We start from the raw sequence: 24164 nt of genomic DNA on the forward strand, positions 1-24164 counted from the left end.
CCGGTATTTAGAGCACGGTATTTTATGACGTTTTCTAGAACATCGTAATGCTGTTATTAAAATTATACTGGTTAAAACTGGCAAACCAGTTTTGAATCCAAAAGATTTTTGATTTTTTTTGCGGCCCATGTTTTTAAAAAATGACTTTTAACATAGCGGATAAATGAGGTGTTTGGAATTTCATATTTCACCTCATTATAACTTATTTAAGGCGTAAGTTATAAGTTACAAATTTGTAACTTATACCTTTACACACTCACAAGATCTAATTTTCCCAAACACCTTGTAAGCCAAAAGTTATAAGCTATAAGGAGCTAAAATAAGGAATCTCAAACACCCCCAAACTTGAAACGAGTAAACACGATTCGTTAATTAACCAATTTTGTATCATGCAAATCCAATGCTGGTTTATTTACATTTCTTGTAATAGATTAGTTTCGTATACAAAGTACAAACTTTTTCTGACTCGACCATTTTTCATGTGTGATATTTGGTTCATGTTTGATGTTTACTAATGTGTAAATTTGGGTTATTTTTTGAGTAAAAATTGTATTTATGAAATTACAATGTAAATTATTTAATCCGATTATACCATTTTTGAACTAAATACAGTACGAATAAAATACCGATTTTTAAAACAGACAACGAAGGAATTTATTCATATCTTATTTTACCAAACAAACAAATTTGTATCTTAACTTTCATATCAACTTTCTAAAAAAAAAAAGTAACTTTCCAAGCATACAATAAGGCCAGCCACTCACACTACATATATACGCCCTAATAAAAAGGCACCACACCAACACCACTCCTATATCCCTTGAGACGACTTTCTTCTTTTCTTTCTCTTTTTCATTTCTCCTCATTTCAAAACCCTAGATCTCATCTTCAAACTCACCGGCGATGGCTTCCCGGCGACTCGCCGCCACTCTCCTCCGCTCATCTCTCCGATCACCCTCCCGATCTTCACTCTCCCACTCCACCAGATCCGCACGCGCCTTATCCCAATCCCACGCGCCCACTCACTTCCTCCACAACCGTACAGCCAACTACTCCACCTCCGCCGCCGCCGCTGCTCCGGCGAAGACAGGTACGACAACTTCCGGCGAAGGATCTGGAAAGATAACCGATGAGTTTACTGGAGCTGGTGCGATCGGACAGGTGTGCCAGGTGATTGGTGCGGTGGTGGATGTGAGGTTTAGTGAAGGACTGCCGCCGATTCTGACGGCGTTGGAGGTGTTGGATAACTCGATTAGATTGGTGCTTGAAGTGGCGCAGCATTTGGGGGAGAATATGGTGAGGACGATTGCTATGGATGGGACTGAAGGACTTGTTAGAGGTCAACGCGTGCTTAATACTGGTTCACCTATCACTGTAAGTTTATTATTATTATGGATTGTTTAGTAGTTTAGATCGGTTTTAGATGAGAAATGATGTTTTGAATATGATCTGGTTAATTGTTGAGATCCATTTGCGATTTTATTATTGTAGCTTATTGTTTTTTTTTCTTATTAACTGAAATGTATATTCTACATTGATTGTTGCTTTTTGAAATTTGTTATTTAAGTTCCATACAACCAGTAATTGCTATTAGTTTTTCAAGCTTGAGCTTGGTTTGTTTTGAGCTTCATTTTATAATATCTAGCTCAGGTTGTGAATAGTTTTTCAAGCTTGTCTTGTTTAGTTGTTTATTAGTTATTAACTATTTACTTATATTTATGTTTTATTTGTATATATTTGAATTAGTTTTTATACATAACATATTATAGCTATTTTCACATATTAGTAACTATTATAAAAATATGTATTAAATCATCATCATCATCATCGTACTCAGTATATCCCACCAATAGCAAAGCTATGGTAGGGTCTGAGGAGGGTAAGATGTAGACAGCCTTACCTCTACCCCGTAGGAATAGAGAGGCTGCTTCCGGTGAGACCCCCAGCTCGATGGTAGTTTTGCATCAAGCCTTGGACATAAGGCACATAACACTCAACCATTGGGACACCGGCCGATTGGTGCATGTACCCTTGTCTTTCGGCTATCAACGCTACCACATGATGCCTGATTAACCTTCCGCCACTTTTAACGTTATTTTCACGAGATTAGTAAAATAACGTCAAAATTAGTGCAATTTCACTTTAGCCCACCTGAGGGTTCACACATATACACATTATATGCGCGCACCCAAGCAACCAAATAAAATCTACATAGAAAAGGCTCATTTAGGCTCGCGAGCCAGCTTGAGCTTTACAAGTGAAGCTTGGGTTCAAACTCGTTTATTAAACAAGCTAATTTTTAGCCCACGAGTGACTTGGTTTGTTTGCACCCCTAATTGCAACTGCTTATCAGTTTTTTTCTTTACAAGTTTGTTTTAGTGAAATTACACTTAAGAAGGTTTACATGAGTCTGATTTTTGTCTGGATTGTTGTTTATATTTGGTGTGAGAATCTGATCTTTGATTTATGCTGATTTACGCTCATTTGTGGACTGAATTTTGATATTTTTTGTAGGTACCTGTTGGTAGAGCAACTCTTGGACGTATTATTAATGTTATTGGAGAGCCTATTGACCACAGAGGCGAAATTAGTAAGTATTTTGTTTTCTATTGAGTAACATGGTTTCTGGTTGTTATCTTGGAGCTATTAACTAACTTTTTCTTGTTTTTTTTTCAACAGAAACCGACCACTATTTGCCAATTCATAGAGAAGCTCCAGCGTTTGTTGAGCAAGCAACCGAACAACAAATTCTTGTCACTGGAATCAAGGTAATTAATCTGTGGAATTTAATATATATATATATTAATATATTGGATTATATTGTTAATCATTGTTCTGGTTGTTATAGGTTGTTGATTTATTAGCTCCATATCAAAGGGGAGGAAAGATTGGTTTGTTTGGTGGTGCTGGTGTCGGGAAAACTGTGCTTATCATGGAACTTATCAACAATGTTGCCAAAGCCCATGGTTTGTAATTTCTATAGTATATTTACCACTGTCTGATTTGATTTGAAGTTTTATATGTTCATGAATTCTGTATTTTTAATCTCTGTAGGTGGTTTCTCTGTCTTTGCTGGTGTCGGTGAACGCACCCGAGAAGGTAATGATTTATACAGAGAAATGATGGAAAGTGGTGTCATTAAGCTAGGTGACAAGCAGGTGTGTTTAGTGAAGCTTTTGTTATTGATTTTCTTTTAACGTCTAAGAGTTTCAAATTGTTTAGTTTCTCTGATATTTGTTTTTTTTTTAATATTTCTAGAGTGAGAGCAAGTGTGCTCTTGTGTACGGTCAAATGAATGAGCCCCCAGGTGCTCGTGCACGTGTTGGTTTGACTGGGTTGACTGTGGCCGAACACTTCAGAGATGCTGAAGGACAAGATGTGCTTCTTTTCATTGACAACATTTTCCGTTTCACTCAGGTGGGTTCGGTCATTTTATTACACGTATCTACTTTTTACGAGTGAGATTAATAATGTTATTAACAATAATTATGATATATGCAGGCTAACTCTGAGGTGTCTGCTTTACTTGGTCGTATTCCGTCTGCTGTCGGTTACCAACCAACTTTGGCTACGGATCTTGGAGGTCTTCAAGAACGTATCACAACAACCAAGAAGGGTTCTATTACATCCGTTCAAGCTATTTACGTGCCTGCTGATGATTTAACGGATCCCGCTCCTGCCACAACTTTTGCTCACTTGGATGCCACCACTGTGCTATCTAGACAGGTCATCTATTTTTTTTTAAATTATGTCAGCTCGTTTGGGTAATTGGCTTAAAAGGGTCGGGCCGGGTTTAAGCTCAGAACCAAACCTAACTGACCCATGCATACTTCTATTCAAATAATAGACTTTGGCCAATTTGCAATATGTTATATTTTAGATACTTGTTTTTACATTTCACTCGTTTGAGATAAAAATGCAACCCAAGTTTGTTCATTAGTAAGTAAACTGGTCGTGTTGGCAGTCGTTAGCTGTGGCTTTTTATAGCCTGTTTGGTTTGCTAATACTTGGACTCATAGTGACTCTGTTATCAATGGCAGATCTCTGAACTCGGTATCTACCCTGCTGTGGACCCGCTTGATTCTACATCACGTATGCTTTCACCACACATTTTGGGAGAAGACCATTACAATACAGCTCGTGGTGTACAAAAGGTTCTCCAGAACTACAAGAATCTTCAAGATATTATTGCCATTCTTGGTATGGATGAGCTTAGTGAAGACGACAAGCTAACTGTTGCTCGGGCCCGTAAGATTCAAAGGTTTTTGAGCCAGCCCTTCCATGTCGCTGAAGTCTTCACCGGTGCCCCTGGTAAATATGTGGAACTCAAGGAGAGCATTGGCAGTTTCCAGGTCAGCATTTATATATTAATATTATTATTTTCTCAGTTTAAGAAATTTAAATTTAAAATGTTGCTGATTTGTTGATGATCTTTGCAGGGTGTGTTGGATGGGAAGTATGATGACTTACCCGAGCAGTCGTTTTACATGGTTGGAGGGATCGACGAGGTTATTGCTAAGGCCGAGAAGATCGCCAAGGAGAATGCTGCTTAGATGCTCTTCGTCAACTCTCGTAACTGATAGTCGCGAAAAGAAATGATTGAATAATTTTGTCTTTAAAATACTGAGGTGTATTTGGCCATTTGGGATTCTTTTGTGGATTCCTGTTTTTTGAATTTTTATTGCAATGGCAGGGCTGTTTGGGCTTTTATTGTCATATAATAAGAGGGATAAGTGTTGGGAATTTGTATATTTGTTTGTTTTATTGCCTCTATGAAAGTTAACCTTTGTTTTAATCTCATTTTGTACTTGTCTATTGACCGTTGGTCCTTGGTTAATCGACAACTAGTTGGGACTTTTACGACTGATGGTCATGTCTAATGGTTGTATATGTGATCCCAAATAATTAATCTACAATGACATCTATCAATATATATCTTAAACTAACTTTGCTCAAGTAAAGTCAACTATATCATGACTCACATAACCAACCTAAAATACTTCAAACATGAGAACAAAGTAGGGTACATTCCATATATTGTCTTTTAACTGATTGAAAATTGTCTCAAATCTTTTATAAGAACATGAGTGATTTATTATAAACAGTATCAAATAACTTACTTGCAAGTTGTAAAATCATGAATAATTTATGTACGGCTACAAATGAACCGAATGTTCGACGGATTGTTTGTGAATTATTCAACAAGAAGTCTATTCATGTTCATTTGTTTACTAATTGAACAAGTAAAGAAACAAACATAAGAAAGGAATTTTGTAACGGCCTTTAATATGTTCGTTTACATCCTTTCATTATGTTTATGCTTATTTATGAAACCAGTGCCTTTGTTTTGGGATAGTTATGTTTATGATTATAATATCAAATGCTTAACAATGTGATTATGTCTAATATTTAGATCAAGAATGTCGTGTTCTATTTTTTTTTTTATAATGGTATATGTTCATGAACCGTTTGTAAAAACCTTAATTTCTCAATGGACGAATAGTCGAACACAAACAGGAGTTTTTGTTTGATTATTTATTTGTGAATCGTTAGACATTCGTAAACAAGTTCAATGCTAAACAAACGAACATTAATAGCGCTATGTTCGGTTCAGTTCGTTCAAAGCTTATGGAAAAGTATACAAAAAGTAAAAAATATATTAAAAACTGAGATATATTTTGATAGAAAACAAACATTTGATGCAAAAATGAAAAAATATACAATATAACTGCATGGTTGGTCCGTATGATTTGTAGGTATTGTAAGCAAACTTGTAACTAATTACAAACTTCATCCTTTAGTTATAAACATATTACTAAGGTGGTCAAAATGTATGAATTTTGTAATTACGGTGGTCCTTACCTGCTAACGACGTTAAAATTTTTATTTAATCACTTGTAAAATGACTATTATACCCCCTGTGCTAAAAACAAAATACTTAAAACACTAAGGGATAAAAAACATCTTTAACTGAAAATTTATATTTTGTTTTTTTAACACAGGGGTATAATAGTCATTTACAAGAGATTAACTGCAAATTAACATGGTTAATGGGTAATAATAAGTTTATCAAAATTCGTTAGTGGTTAGGGTTTCATCCACCGGAGAAGATGCCGTTGTTCATGTCCGACGAAGAATACGCCCAGTGCTCCGGCGATCCATCACTGATATCACAGGAAGCCGACGCTTACATCAGAGAACTCTACATTCAACTCCAGACTCAGAAGGCTCAACACTCTCAATCAGTAACATCTGTTATTACTTATTATCTATTTGCATTATTAATTTGCTCATCATGTTTTATTGCTAGATAGATGATAATGTTTCAATTGCATATGTTAACCTTTTTACTCCGTATTTTGAGCTTGACTGCTTCTACTGTTATGTGATTATAAATAAGTATTGTTTTCTTATAAGTTGTACAGCTGTCACTATTAATTAGGTGGGCAAAAGAACTGATTAACCTAATCGAACTGAAACAGAACCGGTTTGGAACTAACCGATTGAAACTGTAGGTTTGGAACCGGTTTGTAATTTTCTCTACCAAAATAGGTTAACCAAACCGAAACCGGTCAAAACAGAACCGAAACCTATCATAAGCTGCTTTTGACTTTTGTTGACCAAACAGAACTGGTTTTGGGTTTTAAACCGGTTTGTGCACCTCTAGTTCGGTTTGAGTTGGTTAACCAAAAACCGGAAAATATTGGTTTTTGAATTTTTGAAAATCATTCGGATTTCGGTTTCTCAGATTTCGTCATTTGAGCTTGTCAGCTTGAAAATTTTGGGCTAAAAAATAAATTTGGCTCAAAATAATGACCATTATATTTATTTGGGGCGTCCAAAGAGTCGATCATTTATGCATGAATCTTCTCTTGTGCACTACCCCTTACAAATTTTTGGCTGCTATTTAGTATCGGTAATAGCTCTGAAAAGTATTTGAAAATAAAAACTTTAGATATTTGTACCCTTTCCTAGTAAGTTTCATGTCATATATATATGGAATAGATTCCATTCTAAGGGCCTAAATCATTTTGTTAACTAATAATCAAATGATTATTATATATTTGAGCTGACGTTTTTGTTACATGCAAAACCAAAATCGAACAGTAAGTTCGGTTTTTACAAATACGTAAAACCAAACCATCGGTTTTTATTTCTGTTATTTTTTTTTTCGTGTCGGTTTCATGCACAATAAATTAGTACATTGTTCTTCAAGTTAAGTAATGACTTATTGATGATATGTCTTTAAAGCTTGCTGATCTTGAAAGAAAATACACTGATACGTGCGACACATTGAAGCGGATGGATGAGAAAATCAAGGAACTCGAGTCAAAACAACAAATTGTTAAAGCCACCTCTGCTAGAATACAATTCGAACCAGGGGTCATTCAAGTCATACAAAACGAGGTCCAGTTCAGTGGCTTACCAGATGAAGATCCAAATGGTCACATTGCACATTTCTTGCAAGTATGTGATGTTTTAAAGATCAATGGAGCTACCGATGACGCTATCAGGGTTCACCTCTTTCCATTTTCACTGCGGGACAAAGCGAAGTTGTGGGTCAGATCTCTGCCCTCTGGTTCCATCACGACTTGGGACACGATGGCTGAGAAGTTTCTTTCGAAATACTTTCCGCAAGAGAGAGCTGGTAAGTTGAGAAAAGAAATCGCTCGGTTTTCACAGATGGATGGTGAATCTATGTATGAAAGTTGGGAGAGTTATAAAGATTTGTTAAGGAGATGCCCGACTCACAGGTTGCCACTTTACGATCAAGTGTACATGTTTTATAGAGGTCTATCGTCTGAAGAAAAGCGAACACTTAATTAGCAGCAGGGGGCTCGCTAATGTGAAAATCGCCAGAGGATGCTTTTGATTTGATTGAGATGATGGCCATGTGCGACTGCGAATGGCCAGACGTAAGAACTCAGTCGTCTAAACAGGGTGTTCACAAGGCTGATGAAATGACTGTGAAACTAGAAGCCCTTACTCGTAAAATAGATCAGATGCAAGTGAATCGATTGCAAGTAAGTTGTGAGGTATGTGGAGGACCGCACCCGAGTAGAGATTGTCGTGAGGGTAATGAAGTTTGCAGCAACACTTACAATACGGGCCGGAGAAACCATTCGAGTTGGCAAACAAACACTATCACCGAGTATTATCAATATTAGCATTAGGGCTTGAATAGAGGTTCGCAAGCGGAGAAAATCAAAACCAAAAAACATTTTTGCGCGGTTTATCGTTCATTCGATGAAACTCTAGTTATGTAATGTTTTTTTTTATGATTGCATTATGCATTAAAAATAGACTCTTGGCAATTTGCAACTTGTTTTTTTTAGCTAACTTGTTTGAGATGAAAAAGACAACCCAAGTCGGTCCGTTTTTTTAGCCATGTCTCTTTGGAACATAAGCTTGCTGTCTGCTTATCTGCTTCTCTATTGTAATTGGATTCTCTTGTGAAATTATCAAATGGTAAAAAATTGACAAAACCACCCATTGAAAAACACTGTAAAAAAATGAGTCTGAAGACGCGAGATTGAAAATTGTTTTAGTCATTTATTAGAAGAAATGTGATTTATTTATAAAACTTTACAAAACAAAATAAATACGTAGCTAAAATTAAAACGTCTTTCTCGCTCTTCAAAATGAAAATTTGTTACGGCCTAAACAGAAAAACTCAACAAATATAAAAAACCGATTTTTAGCTCCACTGTTTAGTCATTTGTTATCAGCTAAACGAATGGATTGAAAAGCAGTTTAATTGGTAAGGGAATTCATATGGTTTATAAACCATGCATCATTTGTCCATACAACCGATGTGGGACAAGTCTCACACCTTGCAATAGTTTTAGTTCGTAATTCCTTTAGGGCCAACGTCCTCGTTGGTCACAACTGGCTTCCTCAAGCCACCACTCCGATGTTGGCTCTGATACCAATGATAGCTGGAGAGTTTAAAGAGAGAGAGGGAGAGATTTTAGAGTGAGAAAGTATTCAGCTCAAACATACTCGTTAATTTTCTCATTAACAGCTTATAACGACTTATGGTTAGAGAGGTCGTTACAATTCGACCCTTACACTATCGACCACTTGGGACACCATGGTCGAAAAAATTCTTATAATGTATTTACCACCCTCTAAAGCTGCTAAATTGAGAAATGAAATTATTTCGTTCTTGCAAATGGACGGTGAATCATCCGATGAAAGTTGGGAGAGGTGTAAGGATTTGTTATGGAGATGTCCTAATCATGGGATACCAAAACAGTCATAAGTGAACGCATTTTGCAGTGGTTTATCCATTAAAACAATGCAAGAAATTGGCAGTAGCAAAACTCCATAGGCTGCTTTTGATTTGATTGAGGATATGGCGAACAACTATCATTGGCGAGACAGAAGAAATAAACCATCTACACGGGGTGCGTTCATCAGGCTAATGAACTGTCTGATTTGACTGCAAAAGTTGAAGCCATGGGTCACGATATTCGTCATATGCAAGTAAACAGATTGCAAGTAAGCTGTGAGTTATGTGGAGGACCACATTTCGGGTTCAAAAATTGACGAATGTTACACCAACCCGAGTAGAGATTGTCATTAGGGGGAATATGTTTGCGTCTTATAGCAATACTTACAACTCGGGTTGGAGAAACCATACAAATTCTAGATGACTAACAAACAGTAGCCAAGACTCCAAGAGTAATAAGCATTAACAATATCAGCATTGGCAAACAAACAGTAGTTTATTAACCTTTATGGTGACCCACTAACCAACTTAAAATACTCTTAAAACATGTAGGCAAAGTAAGGGACATTACATATTGAAGAACTTGTATGATAAATCTATTGAAGAAGATGTATACACATTTATAGTAAGCATTGTCATTAAATCGACTTTATACAAACATAGAGAGTAAAAAGAAAGTAGGGGTGAACAATAACCATATCATGAATCAAAACCGAACTGAAAACCGAAAAAATCACTGATTGATTGAATACAGGTTATCCATTTATTTTTTTACCCTCAGTTACGTGAAATTTTCCGAATTGAGCCATTCATATTTTCATATATTTCTTGCTTTTATAATTCCAGTGCATGTATTTCATGTTATATTTCTTCATTTCAGTATTTATATCTCCACTTCATGTATTTCAGTCCGAGTTTGGTTTTGATTATTAATTATTCGAAATTAAACAATTTGAACCGAAAATTGACAAACTAATAGAATAAACCGAACCAACTAACCAAAAACCGATTAGTTTATAAAATAGGTTAACCGATGACTTCAATTTTGATTTCGGTTTCGATTTCGGCTAATAACCTAACCGAACCGTGGATTATGAGTCTTTTGAAACAACAATCGTCTTGCATTTCGCATTTCCTCTTGCAAGAAACTATTAGATCACACGTAGTGGTAGAGGGAGGGGGAAGCGCCCCTTTCATGTTCATAATTGTACAATACGTTAGGAGATTATTTGAAGTCCAAAGCGCCCCATAGCGTTTCAGGGGCGGTGTTTCCAATACTTTATAAGGGGCATTTTGTACCCTCCATGACGCCCACTACACTTGGTCTTAACGCTCATTTGCTCATGTTTAAAAGAATGACAATCCTCTTGACGAAGAAGAACCCGCTTTTGATGAATAGCTAGGGCTCGATTTGTAGACCCATATTAAACCTAACTTTTAGAAATTTATATTTGTATTCGGACAGCTAAGTTAAATAATAAGAAAAAAATATTATTATTAAAAGTTTTAACCCATAAATCCCAAGTCGGTATATATATATATAGGGTGCAGTTACTGTATGCTAATTGTGACATTCGTCAATTTCAGGTCTCGTTTGTATTCGTTTTTGTATTCGTTTATCATGTAAACCGACCCATTTTGTAAACCAAAGTTTATGATATAATCAAAATGATGGATTTTATGTTACAATATTGTTTTACACTTGTTGGGTCTTGAAAACATTCTTTTTGGTCCTTAAAACTCTTTAAAAATGACTTAAACCAAACTTTGGGGACTATTATTGCCATTTATCAAAAACTTGTTTGATCACATGCATCTTTATCCTATTTGTATGAACCATACTCTTACCATTATAAAAGCAAGGCTCCATACACCATTTTGGTTGTTCATCTTCTCCAAAATCTCTCTCAAATCCAAGTATTCATCTTCAACATTTTGTTATTTTGATTTCTTAAGGTCAACTAACTATAGTCTTTCATTTTAACCTGTTCATATAATATTACTAACACTTGAATATGGTGGTACAACATATATATAATACACACCCCTTGTTTCCTTTATTTGTTACTTCACCGACTCCGGTTGGTTAAGTTTCGAATGTCATAAGGCAAGGCTTCATGGAGGACTTCGTGTTCTTGATATATATATACACACACATAACTTATTATACATATCATTTATGCCTAACTTCTGCTCATTTTAGTTTGTTAGTTACATTTACAAGTCTTGGGTATGTGGAATCCATCTATGAACTCATTGTGAGATGGAAACCGAACCAAACCGAACTTTTGTTAAAAATACTTGTTGTTGACCTTTTTAGTTGTAGAACTTAAATATTTTCATTTGTACATTTCATACAAGATCTATGATATATGGGTATGTAGAATCCATCTATGAACTTGTTGTGAGATGGAAACCGAACTAATCCGATTTTACTCGCTTAAGACACACAAGTGTGTTTTTAGCTATCAAGATTTGTATATTTCTTTAAAAATAGTTTACAAACTGATTTTGATCATCTTCTTAAGTACTTGGAAATGTTGGATCCAACTTGGTCTCATAACATAGTTGGACCGACAAAATCGAACATTCGCTTAACGTACGTTGTTAGTTCTAAAACAATAGATCTTCATACTTGGTTAAGTGTTATTATGTTTTAATGAGTTATCTCATAATAATTAATATTTTGGAAAGTTGACTTTGGGTTTGACCATTTGTCAAGACCCGAACCGACAACCCAAACACTCGTTAAAAACCCGTTTTAGTATCTTTGTCCCAACGGAACTTGCATTTTAGCATTTTTCCCACCTTATTACTTAACATTGGTTAAGTAAATATTAAGGTTAGATACTTTAACCCGGTTTGAGCAAACTCACATTTTTAAAGGGTTATTATTATAAATTCTTAAATAGTTACATTTTAAACCTTGAACTTTAAATTGTTTACTTTTTGCAACAATTATTTTATTTAAAGATCTTCAGGACAACCTTCTAAATCAAAGACTTTCTTTTATTTAGGCCTCATACGTTAACTCGTCGTTCCGGCAAATCTACAAATAATAAATCTTTCAAGTTTATTACTTGAACGTGAGTAACTTCATACTCCGTTTTCTATCTTTTATTTTGGGGGTGACATTTCATCTTATCTAAACTAAATGTTTTATACTTGGGTCTTAAACCACAAATGTTGTTGTATACTTTACTTGAATAATTGCTCGATTTGGTGTTCTATGCTTATTTGCCTATGTGTTTATCGCTTTTGGATGGTGGAACTATAAATCCTAGACCATTTAGCAACCCCTCATGGCAAGGTGTCGTTAACGTAATGCAATTAACGATGACTATAAAATCCTAAACTATTTGGCAACCCCGTATAGTTGGGTGTCGCTAACTTGTTAGCGATAACTGTTTATCCAAGTTTATAGCTATTATTAATGGTTTTGTATACTAGTTTTGTGGCTTTTCATACTATATATCTATTGTTCAAACTTATGAATTGCTCACCAACCTTTGTGTTGATAAACTTTATTTTATGAAATGTTACAGGTTTGCATCTAGGTTGATTTTGGAGTTCGGTGAATAAAATGTCACAAATACCGTTAGGATATTAGCAAAAATGAACAATATTTGATTTGCTATATTTTGTTATATTTTGTTGTATTTGACTTATGAATATTTGGTTATGTGACACTTTCGATGTTGTGAAATGAAATGAGTTTGTTAAATATTTTCGCTTTAAATAGTGTCATGCGTTTATGAGCAATCGTTGCACCCTCGCATGTTCCGCCGCCTTTGGTCGGGTGTGACACTAATGCTTAACGTACATTAACGTACGTACATTAACGTACATTAAATAGTGTCATGCGTTTATGAGCAATCGTTGCACCCTCGCATGTTCCGCCGCCTTTGGTCGGGTGTGACACTAATGCTTAACGTACATTAACGTACGCGAGACGCTCAAAGGCAAAAAACATAGGCAAAAACCTAAAACGCTCGGAAACCTTAGACGCTCAGCAAACGCTCGAAAAACGGTCTTCGTGAAAAAAGTGAAAAATTGATCGATTAACAATCCAAAACTGTTATTTTCGGAGAACAAATGATTGATTGGATATGTATTGACGATTCCGAGATGTTTGGATGTGATTTCATAGATCGATTCGTGAAAAAATGGATTCGTGTACGTTAATGTACGTTAAGGATTAGTGTATTGAATCTTTTCAATATATATATATATATATATATATATATATCCCTATATAATAAAAGATAATTTCTGCCACTTATTGTTTATATAGAGCAAGTGTACACATGTCATGCATAGAGGCAGTTTGCTTATGTGGCATATATAAAGGGTGTCCACGTATGCTGTTTGGTTAAACCAGGTTTTTGAAAATTGAAATTCCGCTCTTTTACAAGCTTCCTAAGTAAGGTTTATTATTTTAATATTTTAATTCAATCTCCAGGGTGAGCAATAACTGAATCGTTAACCGAAATCGAACCGAAAACCGAATTAACCGAAATTTAACAGAACCGAATCGAACCGAACTCTTCATTTTTTTATTATCAAGTCCTTTTCCCTTTATTTCATATATTATATGTATTAATAATTTAATATTATCATTTTTGTGTATTTATATATTCATTTCATGTACTAATATTCAGTTTGATATATTTATATCTTCATTGCATTTATTTCATGTATTTAAACACTCATTTCATGTATTTTTAAACAAAATTTTAGCCCAAGTTTAATATTGGGTATTAACCGAACCGAACCAATAAACGATTGGTTAGGTTGGGTTAATGCTAAAAACCGAATCAAACCGAACCAAACCAAACCAAACCGTACACACCCCTGTCAGGAACTCAGCTTTGTAAAGAATCCGGTGAAAGAAAGTGAAACCGAGGTTGGGGTTTGATATCGTAGGCGTAGGCGTAGGCGTAGGCTTCTGATTTCCTGACTACACTACTGGAGCGATCAACTTAATCCACGGTTTGAATACAACTATCCTCAGTGAAGAGGTAGGTCCTAGCAGAGCCCAGTTGGACCCGCAAGACTCACCTTGAAGAGGGACGTCTGCGCAGAAACCAACTGGATCCGCAGGACCAACCATGCTCAGAGACGTGACGTCCTTACGCGCAGTACGCATGCTGTTCCCGCAGGAAATGCCTCCCGATGGTGAAGGACTCCGCCTGTTCCCGCAGCTTCGGATACAAGCCATCAGGGAAGGCCACCCGCGCAGCAAGGCTACACGCACAAGGCACTTAGCTCTCAATCATTCAGTGTCACCTGAAGGAATGAGCAAAGCCGGGAATAATCCCGCACAAGGGCGGGAGGGGGAATACTCCCGCCCAAATAAGCCAGTCCGTACGATACGGGAAGATCTTCTGTACTGTACCTGACGAGGTATGGGAAAAAGATCTGACTAAAGATACGACAGCTTATTGACAACAGTATGGCGAGCGGCATGCTCCTGTATTGTATGTCACTATTAGCCGCTGCCTACTCACCAACTACCGCCATACCACGTGCATAGCCGGCAGTTGGTGGAAAAGAAATAGTACACAGCAGACCTGGTCACTATCAGCCGCTGCCTACCCACCAACTACCAGCAGGGCACGTGCGTAGGCCACTGTTGGTGGAACAGGAACACTGTTGCAGCCGGCCACACCTCATTGGAAACCTACCTTCGGCTATAAATACCACAAATGGTATGATCATCTCATCTTATCACATTATCATCATATTATACCTGATATCTGCTCTAGCAATCTCTTAATATACATTTATATTTAAAGAGCAATCTAGTCTGATTCTCACGCCGGAGGGTGGTCACAAGGAGGAACCCCCCCTTCTCAGTGACAAGCTCACGGTGTCTGTTTTGCAGGTTATCAGAAGAACCATCTTCTCTGGGTCTAACCCCTCGTGGGAAACATCTATCTAACCCCCAGGTTACCAGTAATCTGCCGGGGGTCCGGTTAGTGTTTCTTCATTGGCGCCATCCGTGCATAAAGCTAGAACTTCATTTTTCTCCAGTTTTTTCAAACTTCTAGAAAGATGGTTAAAGAAACTCCGGTAACCACAACCCCAGCTACTGGGGGGAATACCGGCAACACAGTTTTTACAAACACTACCCCGGCTACCCAAGCCGGGGCAAGTGAAGTAAATTTTACGAACACTACCCCAGTTACCCAAGCTGGGGCAAGTGCAGTAAATAATCGCTCACTGGGAATCACCGATACCCAGTTAGAGAAACGAACAAGACTCCCCCGCCAAACTCTCAATGAAGTTAAGGCATGGGCGGAGGCACGTCAAAAGGAATTCCAAGCTGAGTTGGACGAACGCTTGCGTTCCGTCCAACAGGCCGACGAATTCGAAGAATACTTGGACAATGACTCGGAGGAATCCGACTCCGACGCGAACCCTCGCCATAGGGCAAAAGGGAAGCGTAAGGAAACGGATTCCCAACCGAGAAGGCATTTTGGACAAGCCTTCAAACCAAAAAGCACAGGTGGAAGTCCACGAGACTTCTCCAAAACATTCAGACCAAACGTTGCAAATGCGGGAACGTCCAAATTTGCAAGAGACATTGCGGAAGCAATCGCCCCAAAAAGTGCCAAACAAATGTCCAGCATAGGCACATATGATGGTATATCTGACCCAGATGATCATTTGAACAGATTCATAGCGGGGGCAACCGTCAGTAGTTGGACGGAACCCACGTGGTGTTACATGTTCCAAATGACGCTTGTCGGGGCTGCTAGAGCGTGGTTCGATCGTCTACCGGTCAACCACATCTACGACTGGGCAGACTTCCAACAGAAGTTTAGCCAACACTTCAGCCAGCAAAGAAAGTATACCGAGGAGCAATGGACAATCCTCAAGTGCATTCGAGAAAAAGATGAATCTTTGCTAGACTTCATCACTCGCTTCAACTCGAAGAAGCTAAGTCTGGGTAACGTTAGCGAAGATCTTGTTCGCGCTGCCTTTATCCAGGGCGCGAACGACCCAGAGCTCATCCGCACCTTAACAGGTAAAGATGGCATGCCATCCACATGGGATGCCATCATGACAGCAGCTAAACGCTTTGCGGAAACGGAGAAGCAACTGGGTAGAGATCTCCCACAGAGCACAAACCTCTACACCCAGAAAACAAGAGAAGACAACGTCCTTACCGCCCGATTAAACAAAAAGCGGAAGCTAGGCATTTGGCAGTCAAGGGTAAACTTTGACACCTCATCCGGCTTGCAACATCGGTTAGGCGGAAGGGATAATGTACATACAAACAAGAACTCCAGATGGACGCCGCTCACCAAAAGCGTCACCGAGATATTCGCTACTGAGGAGCTCCCATAGCCAAAGCCTCAAATAATCCGACACCGTCACAATGCTGATCGGAGTAAATACTGTGACTTTCACAGGACAAAAGGCCACAACACCGAAGAATGCATAGACGTAAAGGACATGGTCGAAGCATTCGTCAGAGATGGGACGCTCGCGCACCTCGTGGCGCAATGAACGCTGAGCAGGCTGATGCGTGTAGAACCCCAGCTGGGGAAAACACGAATAAAAATTCTAGCTTCAATATGGAGACTACATGCTGCGTAAAGAACGAGATCCCGAACCAGGTGCGTATCGGCTCGATGGCACTCCCATCCCAACAACATGGAAGGGAGCTCAATTACACAGTTTGCATGTAAATCAATTCCAAATTTGTAAAGAAAAGGCCAAGAGCCACTTCTAATGGAAATGATTCTCCTTAAAACATCGACGCTGATGATTTTACATTTATACTTTAACACTGATGCCGGATTTCACCGCATACATAAGTGAGTCGTTGCATGGGGAAGGCGGCAAAACCCGCATAAACCCAAAAAACGACAAACCTTCACGCAGGTCAGTTAAAGGGGAAAAGTTCAGTCATCCTACTAAATGAAAGTGCCGGTCTATCCGCATGAATCATGAGAGGAAACTGAACACTAACCTATTAACAACCGCGCGTCGAACGGTTAATTTATTCAACACGGATATGCCGGTTTTCACCGCATAATTACGTGAAGTCGTTGCGTGGGGAAGGCGGAAAAACCCGCATAAACCCAAAAAACGGCAGACCTTCACGCAGGTCAGTTAAAGGGGAAAAGTTCAGTCATCCTACTAAATGAAAGTGCCGGTCTATCCGCATGAATCATGAGAGGAAACTGAACACTAACCTATTAACAACCGCGCGTCGAACGGTTAATTTATTCAACACGGATATGCCGGTTTTCACCGCATAATTACGTGAAGTCGTTGCGTGGGGAAGGCGGCAAAACCCGCATAAACCCAAAAAACGGCAGACCTTCACGCAGGTCAGTTAAAGGGGAAAAGTTCAGTCATCCTACTAAATGAAAGTGCCGGTCTATCCGCATGAATCATGAGAGGAAACTGAACACTAACCTATTAACAACCGCGCGTCGACCGGTTAATTTATTCAACACGGATATGCCGGTTTTCACCGCATAATTACGTGAAGTCGTTGCGTGGGGAAGGCGGCAAAACCCGCATAAACCCAAAAAACGGCAAACCTTCACGCAGGTCAGTTGAAGGGGAAAAGTTCAGTCATCCTACTAAATGAAAGTGCCGGTCTATCCGCATGAATCATAAGAGGAAACTGAACACTAACCTATTAACAACCGCGCGTCGAACGGTTATTCAAAACAGAATTTCTAACAAAAGGATGAGGAAAACCTACACGCAGGTTAGACGCAGGTAAAGTTTAGCCATCCTACTAAGTGCAAGTGACGGTCCTACCCGCACAATCACGAAAGAGGAAGCAAAACTTCACACCTATTATCTACCACGTTCAAAGGTTAACTTATCCTCAAAAAGGATGAGGAAAACCTACACGCAGGTCAGATATGGGTAAAGTTTAGCCATCCTACTAAGTGCAAGTGACGGTCCTACCCGCACAATCACGAAAGAGGAAGCAAAACTTCACACCTATTATCTACCACGTTCAAAGGTTAACTTATCCTCAAAAAGGATGAGGAAAACCTACACGCAGGTCAGATATGGGTAAAGTTTAGCCATCCTACTAAGTGCAAGTGACGGTCCTACCCGCACAATCACGAAAGAGGAAGCAAAACTTTACACCTATTATCTACCACGTTCAAAGGTTAACTTATCCTCAGAAAAGATGAGGAAAACCTACACGCAGGTTAGACGCAGGTAAAGTTTAGCCATCCTACTAAGTGCAAGTGACGGTCCTACCCGCACAATCACGAAAGAGGAAGCAAAACTTCAACCTATTATCTACCACGTTCAAAGATTAACTTATTCTACACTTGGAAAATTGCTAATTTAAACTAAAGTATGCAAGTCATATAACGTTTATAAAGCAAGGAATCCAATAAAAGAAGCGGTCTTATCCGCACAAAGATTTATATTTCACAATGATTCATTACAATGGCCGGGTAACTACCCGCCTACAAGAAAATAAATCTATACAAGCTAAATCTATCCTAGCAGTGAGAAGGGATATTCAGGATCAGGCTTCAGGGCCACTTCCACTTGGACCAGCACCATCAGTAGATCGTGGCAGTTCAAGGAAAGCTTTAAGGATAGCTAACCCATCATCAGCAGCAGCAACTTGATTCACCTTCTCCACCACCGGATGCGGGAAGGCGGCGTACTGATTCACTGCTTGGTCGTAAACAGCTTCAGTATCAACATTGTACAAAGGGAAGTTGGAAGGCGGGATGCCTTTCTCAACGAACCCTAGACCAAGCAGGAAGCCGACCTTTTCCCCATCCTCGTGAGAAGCGTTGAGGGCTGCGCTCATAGCATCGTCGTAAGAGGTCTCTGAGAAGACCCGATGCACAACCTGCAAGAAAATATACAAGTGTCAAAACCTTTTCTATTTACAAAGAAAAGCGTAAAGACATGAAAAACATACCTGAGACAACGCTTCTCGAAGAAGCCATTCCTTGGCAACCAGAGCTTCTTGGAGGGCAGCTTGAGCTTCGTTACGGGCGCGTTCGGCTTCACTCTTGTTGAGGTTGGCAAGCAACACTTCTTTAGCCGCAGCCTCTTCGACGCCCTTTAGCTTCCGCTCAGTATGGTCAAGCACCCCCCTCTGGTCCAAGATCTCCTGGAGCTTTTTGGCGTCTTCCATCGCCAAGGCATCATGAGCCTGCTGGAGAGCCTCTAATTTGGCTTTAAGTTCTTCATTCTCCACGCGTAGAGGCTCAGCAACAGCTTCAGCCTTGGTGGCCCTCTCGGTTGCGTTCCTTGCAGTTTCCTTAGCCAGCCGAAGCTGTTCATTAACAGCTTGGGCAGCCTTGGAACGGGCCTCGAGTCGTGCCTGAACTTCAACCTCGAGGGCCTTGAAGGCCTTCTCCTTTTCCGCAGCTACGGCGGAAAGCCTTTGGTTCTCCTCCCGGACAGCCCGCGCCTGAGCCACCTCTTTAAGGCGAGCTGCTTTTAACTTGTCGTTTTCACGACAAAGCAGCTCGACGCGCGGTTGCATCCGGGCCAGGAGAACCCGAAGCTCATTGGTTAGCCTACCCTCCTGGTAGCTAGCCATGGCTTCCCCCAACGCACCACTGGGAGCAGCGTGACGAGCCCATTCCACGCACTCCACAGGGGTGCGAAGGGTTGTTCCTCGGCGAATGTTCCATCGTGGAACATACACTTCATTGGAATCCGACACTGCAAAAAACAAAGAGCAGTTAGGAAAAGATGATTGAAAAATATAAAATAGGCCAAAAGAACCCTACGCACCTGTAGGGTCAATAACAGGCCGATAGCCGCCGAACCCATCACCTGAACCCAACGGAAATCCATCCAAGAGGTCAGGCAGATGGGAAGGTGACAGAGATTGGCGAGAAGCCCCATGCGTACCTGATGGATCGGCCGTCGTTGCCGATGGCGGGGGCATGGTAGCAGCCGCCGCGGAATCTGCAGCAATAGTAACCGCCGACTCGGTGAAGGATGCTGTAAAAATAGCACTCACAGCCGGCGGTGACGTCATCACAGCTGGAACAGTCGGCTCAAAGGAGTGAGCAACTGAACCAGCGGAAGCAGGCGCAGGCGCAGCCGCCTGGGTTGTCGCCTCAGGTAGGCTGACCGGGCCTACCGTCATTGGCGGGGAGGTACCACTCTGCGCTCCACCCTGGAATGCGTCAACATCCACGCCTGAACAAAGAAGATAAGTGTTAAATGATATTAAGCTATGAAGATAAAAGCTAAAGGAAGTTGTACTTACGGGTTTTCTTGAGCCTGAAAGTGCGGACGGGTGGGGATGAACCCGATGGAGCCGGCCTCTTCACGCCGGTCACCGTCGTCATCCTGGGCTCTTCGGTGACAGTTGTCACAACCTCCGGAATGGTGATCTTATCACCACCGGGATTCCCCGCCACCTCTTCGCTCTCGGTCTCCGAGTCAGACCGAGGCGCTGGATCGGCAGTGGAGGCCACCTTCTCCTTCCCCTTCCCGCCGGCAGCCTTCTTCTTCCGCACCAACGGAGGACCATCTGCGGATTCCTCATCAGAACATACGATTAGAGGAATTCCAGCAGAGGTTTCAACATTGAGGGGTCGAGGGTCGAATAGCGCCTTACCTGGCCGACGGGCGCTAAGGATCTCATGGCCTAGCGGATAGACCTCCACGAACCGATCCGCCGTTTGTTCTAGGATGGGCAACTCGTTCTCGTCTAGAGCGCGAGTACCCATCCGAGCGGGACCGTCAGCCTCCCGCGGGTTCAGGAGCGACTGCAAGTCGTTCCCCTCTGAAATAAACAGGAAAGAAGTTAGAAGAAATTCAAAATCAACAAAAAGAAACAAAGCATACCGTAAGGAACAGAGTTCGAACCGTATTCAAGGACGATTGGGATCTTATGCGCATCCGCAGCCTTCCACACCCGGCTCATCCCCAGCATCACCATCCCGGACTCCGCAAACCGGTAAACCGGAGATTGGACTCGGGATATCTTCGCAAACCATTCCGCCTCCTGGTAGTTGGAGGCGTGAAGGCTGGGAAGTGCTTGCCCATTCTTGAATTTCATGGCAAGGGGGATGGCGCGAGCAGAGATGTAGAAGAACTCCCGCTTCCACGAGCGAAGACTGCGCTCGGTCGCGCAGATCTTCAAACCCTTAATCCGGGTTGTCAACGTGTACCACCCCTGGATGCACCTCCAAGTGTAGAAGGTCATCAGGCGGTCAACATAGGGCTCAATGCCAAAATCCGGCACACCCACTCGAAGTGGCGAATCTTGGCGATCGCCATGGGATGCAACTCGGTCAAATGAACACCGTGCCTCTCAAGGACACGGTAAACAAACTTTGTCAATGGGAACCTAAGATTCCCATAAACAAAGAATGCAGCATAAACCCCGATCTTGCCTCTGGGGGCATCGTACACCGTCTGATGGGGTTCAGGAAACTCAGGCTCGAGAGACTCGAGCATGAACTTCCTGACGACGTACCGATACAGATCGCCAGGCAGAGCACACTGGCACTCGCCAGCAGTACTCTTGTCATCAGCTGTAGATTCGAGATCACGAGACATCTTGTAAAAGAAGAAGAAAACGATTTCGGGAGAATGCTTGCCTGAAAAGGTGAGTATTCGCCGGAAATCGCTTAGAAGATGAAGAGAAGAGTGAAAGTGTGGATTACAAAGAACCCTCTCCCCCTTTATATACTAATCGCAATTAATGCGATGAAATTAATGCGGAAGAGAGAGAAAACGAAGGTGCAATGAAACTATGACACGTGGCAAAAAGCAAGCTGGCAACAGCTGTTGACAGGACGCATACCATTAATTTCGCGGCCACGCGCCCGAAAAATCGCGCCCACGCGCCTGAAAAAGCGTCTGGAATGACCATGTACTGTCACGTCACCATAACTTCCTGCACGTCCTGACACAGTCAGAAGAAACCGTCGCACGATGTTTCAGAGGTTTGGACTGTTCTTATCTTTCCACCAACTCTTCGAATTTCAAAATTCAAAATTCAAAAATATTCAAAAGTAAGCGGGAAAACACCCCTTACCTTGGCAAACGAGTAACTGTAAGACGGATGCGGGTACAGTGTCAAGGCAAAACCCTTCACATACCTAGCACCCGCAGGGAATTGAAGCCAAGAATAACTTGGCAACCAAGTAACCGTAAGACGGATGCGGGTACAGTGTTAAGGCAAAACCCTTCACATACCTAGCACCCGCAGGGAATTGAAGCCAAGAAAACCTTGGCAAACAAGTAACCGTAAGACGGATGCGGGTACAGTGTTAAGGCAAAACCCTTCACATACCTAGCACCCGCAGGGAAATCAAGCCAAGTATACCTCGGCAACCAAGTAACTATAAGACGGGTGCGGGTACAGTGTAAAGGCAAAACCCTTCACATACCTAGCACCCGCAGGGAATTGACGCCAGAAATACCTTGGAAGTAAAGTAACCGTAAGACGAGCGCGGGTACAGTGTTAAGGCAAAACCCTTCACATACCTAGCGTTCCGCTGGGAATTGAAACCAAGAAGGATCTTCTGGGCAATGCTTGCGGAAACGGAAATAACATCCCCGCATAGCGGGAACGTCGAGAACTACGTTGTTTGAAGCTCAAGGATGGAATTGGTGGTTTTAACATAATTGATCACTATGTTCAAAACTACCAAAACCTCATGGAGAATCCACACAAGTGGGACTCAACGCTCCTGACTTGCGAGGAGGTTACAGACCTACCCGCATCATACCCAAATACCAAGCAGGAAACTCGGGAATTTCTGCAAGTGACAAGGACTTCCGCGGGAGGAATCCCCATGGAAAACCTTAAAAAACCCTTTTCAAAACCCTTTGCTTAAGTCCAAAAGTTCACCTCACTTTATTAAACACTCATGAGAAGAACATTGGACTGGGGGGACTTGAAGAGGTAGGTCCCAGCAGAGCCCAGTTGGACCCGCAAGACTCACCTTGAAGAGGGACGTCTGCGCAGAAACCAACTGGATCCGCAGGACCAACCATGCTCAGAGACGTGACGTCCTTACGCGCAGTACGCAAGCTGTTCCCGCAGGAAATGCCTCCCGATGGTGAAGGACTCCGCCTGTTCCCGCAGCTTCGGATACAAGCCATCAGGGAAGGCCACCCGCGCAGCAAGGCTACACGCACAAGGCACTTAGCTCTCAATCATTCAGTGTCACCTGAAGGAATGAGCAAAGCCGGGAACAATCCCGCACAAGGGCGGGAGGGGGAATACTCCCGCCCAAATAAGCCAGTCCGTACGATACGGGAAGATCTTCTGTACTGTACCTGACGAGGTATGGGAAAAAGATCTGACTAAAGATACGACAGCTTATTGACAACAGTATGGCGAGCGGCATGCTCCTGTACTGTATGTCACTATTAGCCGCTGCCTACTCACCAACTACCGCCATACCACGTGCATAGCCGGCAGTTGGTGGAAAAGGAATAGTACACAGCAGGCCTGGTCACTATCAGCCGCTGCCTACCCACCAACTACCAGCAGGGCACGTGCGTAGGCCACTGTTGGTGGAACAGGAACACTGTTGCAGCCGGCCACACCTCCTTGGAAACCTACATTCGGCTATAAATACCACAAATGGTATGATCATCTCATCTTATCACATTATCATCATATTATACCTGATATCTGCTCTAGCAATCTCTTAATATACATTTATATTTAAAGAACAATCTAGTCTGATTCTCACGCCGGAGGGTGGTCACAAGGAGGAACCCCCCCCCCCCTTCTCAGTGACAAGCTCACGGTGTCTGTTTTGCAGGTTATCAGAAGAACCATCTTCTCTGGGTCTAACCCCTCGTGGGAAACATCTATCTAACCCCCAGGTTACCAGTAATCTGCCCGGGGTCCGGTTAGTGTTTCTTCATGTATCCCGAACCTAATCCTCAGGTTTTCATATTATCTTCTAATTAATTTGGG

The 24164-nt window shown here is 41.2% G+C and overlaps 2 protein-coding genes and 2 non-coding genes across 4 annotated transcripts; 2 read left to right on the forward strand and 2 right to left on the reverse strand.

Annotated features, from left to right (window-relative positions):
- Positions 1 to 775: 775 nt before the first annotated feature.
- On the forward strand, positions 776 to 4795 carry LOC143559599 (ATP synthase subunit beta, mitochondrial-like). Its single transcript, XM_077048125.1, has 9 exons — positions 776 to 1374; positions 2515 to 2590; positions 2680 to 2768; positions 2849 to 2966; positions 3055 to 3158; positions 3259 to 3417; positions 3502 to 3726; positions 4041 to 4352; positions 4440 to 4795. The coding sequence occupies exons 1-9, from the start codon at positions 904 to 906 to the stop codon at positions 4551 to 4553; spliced, it is 1668 nt and encodes a 555-aa protein (XP_076904240.1). The 5' UTR covers positions 776 to 903; the 3' UTR covers positions 4554 to 4795.
- A 1260-nt stretch (positions 4796 to 6055) lies between these two features.
- On the forward strand, positions 6056 to 7827 carry LOC143559588 (uncharacterized). Its single transcript, XM_077048113.1, has 2 exons — positions 6056 to 6245; positions 7252 to 7827. Exons 1-2 carry the CDS (start codon positions 6111 to 6113, stop codon positions 7825 to 7827), a joined length of 711 nt encoding a protein of 236 aa, XP_076904228.1. The 5' UTR covers positions 6056 to 6110.
- LOC143559602 (small nucleolar RNA R71) lies at positions 7651 to 7757 on the reverse strand. Its single transcript, XR_013139969.1, has one exon. It is a non-coding gene; the product is annotated as a small nucleolar RNA R71 (small nucleolar RNA).
- Positions 7828 to 9142: 1315 nt separating the features above from the next.
- On the reverse strand, positions 9143 to 9249 carry LOC143559603 (small nucleolar RNA R71). Its single transcript, XR_013139970.1, has one exon. It is a non-coding gene; the product is annotated as a small nucleolar RNA R71 (small nucleolar RNA).
- Positions 9250 to 24164: the final 14915 nt, after the last annotated feature.

The sequence above is a fragment of the Bidens hawaiensis genome, unplaced genomic scaffold, assembly GCF_021521415.1.
Source record: "Bidens hawaiensis isolate Kalapana, Puna unplaced genomic scaffold, B.hawaiensis_p1.1 tig00019940_1, whole genome shotgun sequence".
Lineage (NCBI taxonomy): Eukaryota > Viridiplantae > Streptophyta > Magnoliopsida > Asterales > Asteraceae > Bidens > Bidens hawaiensis.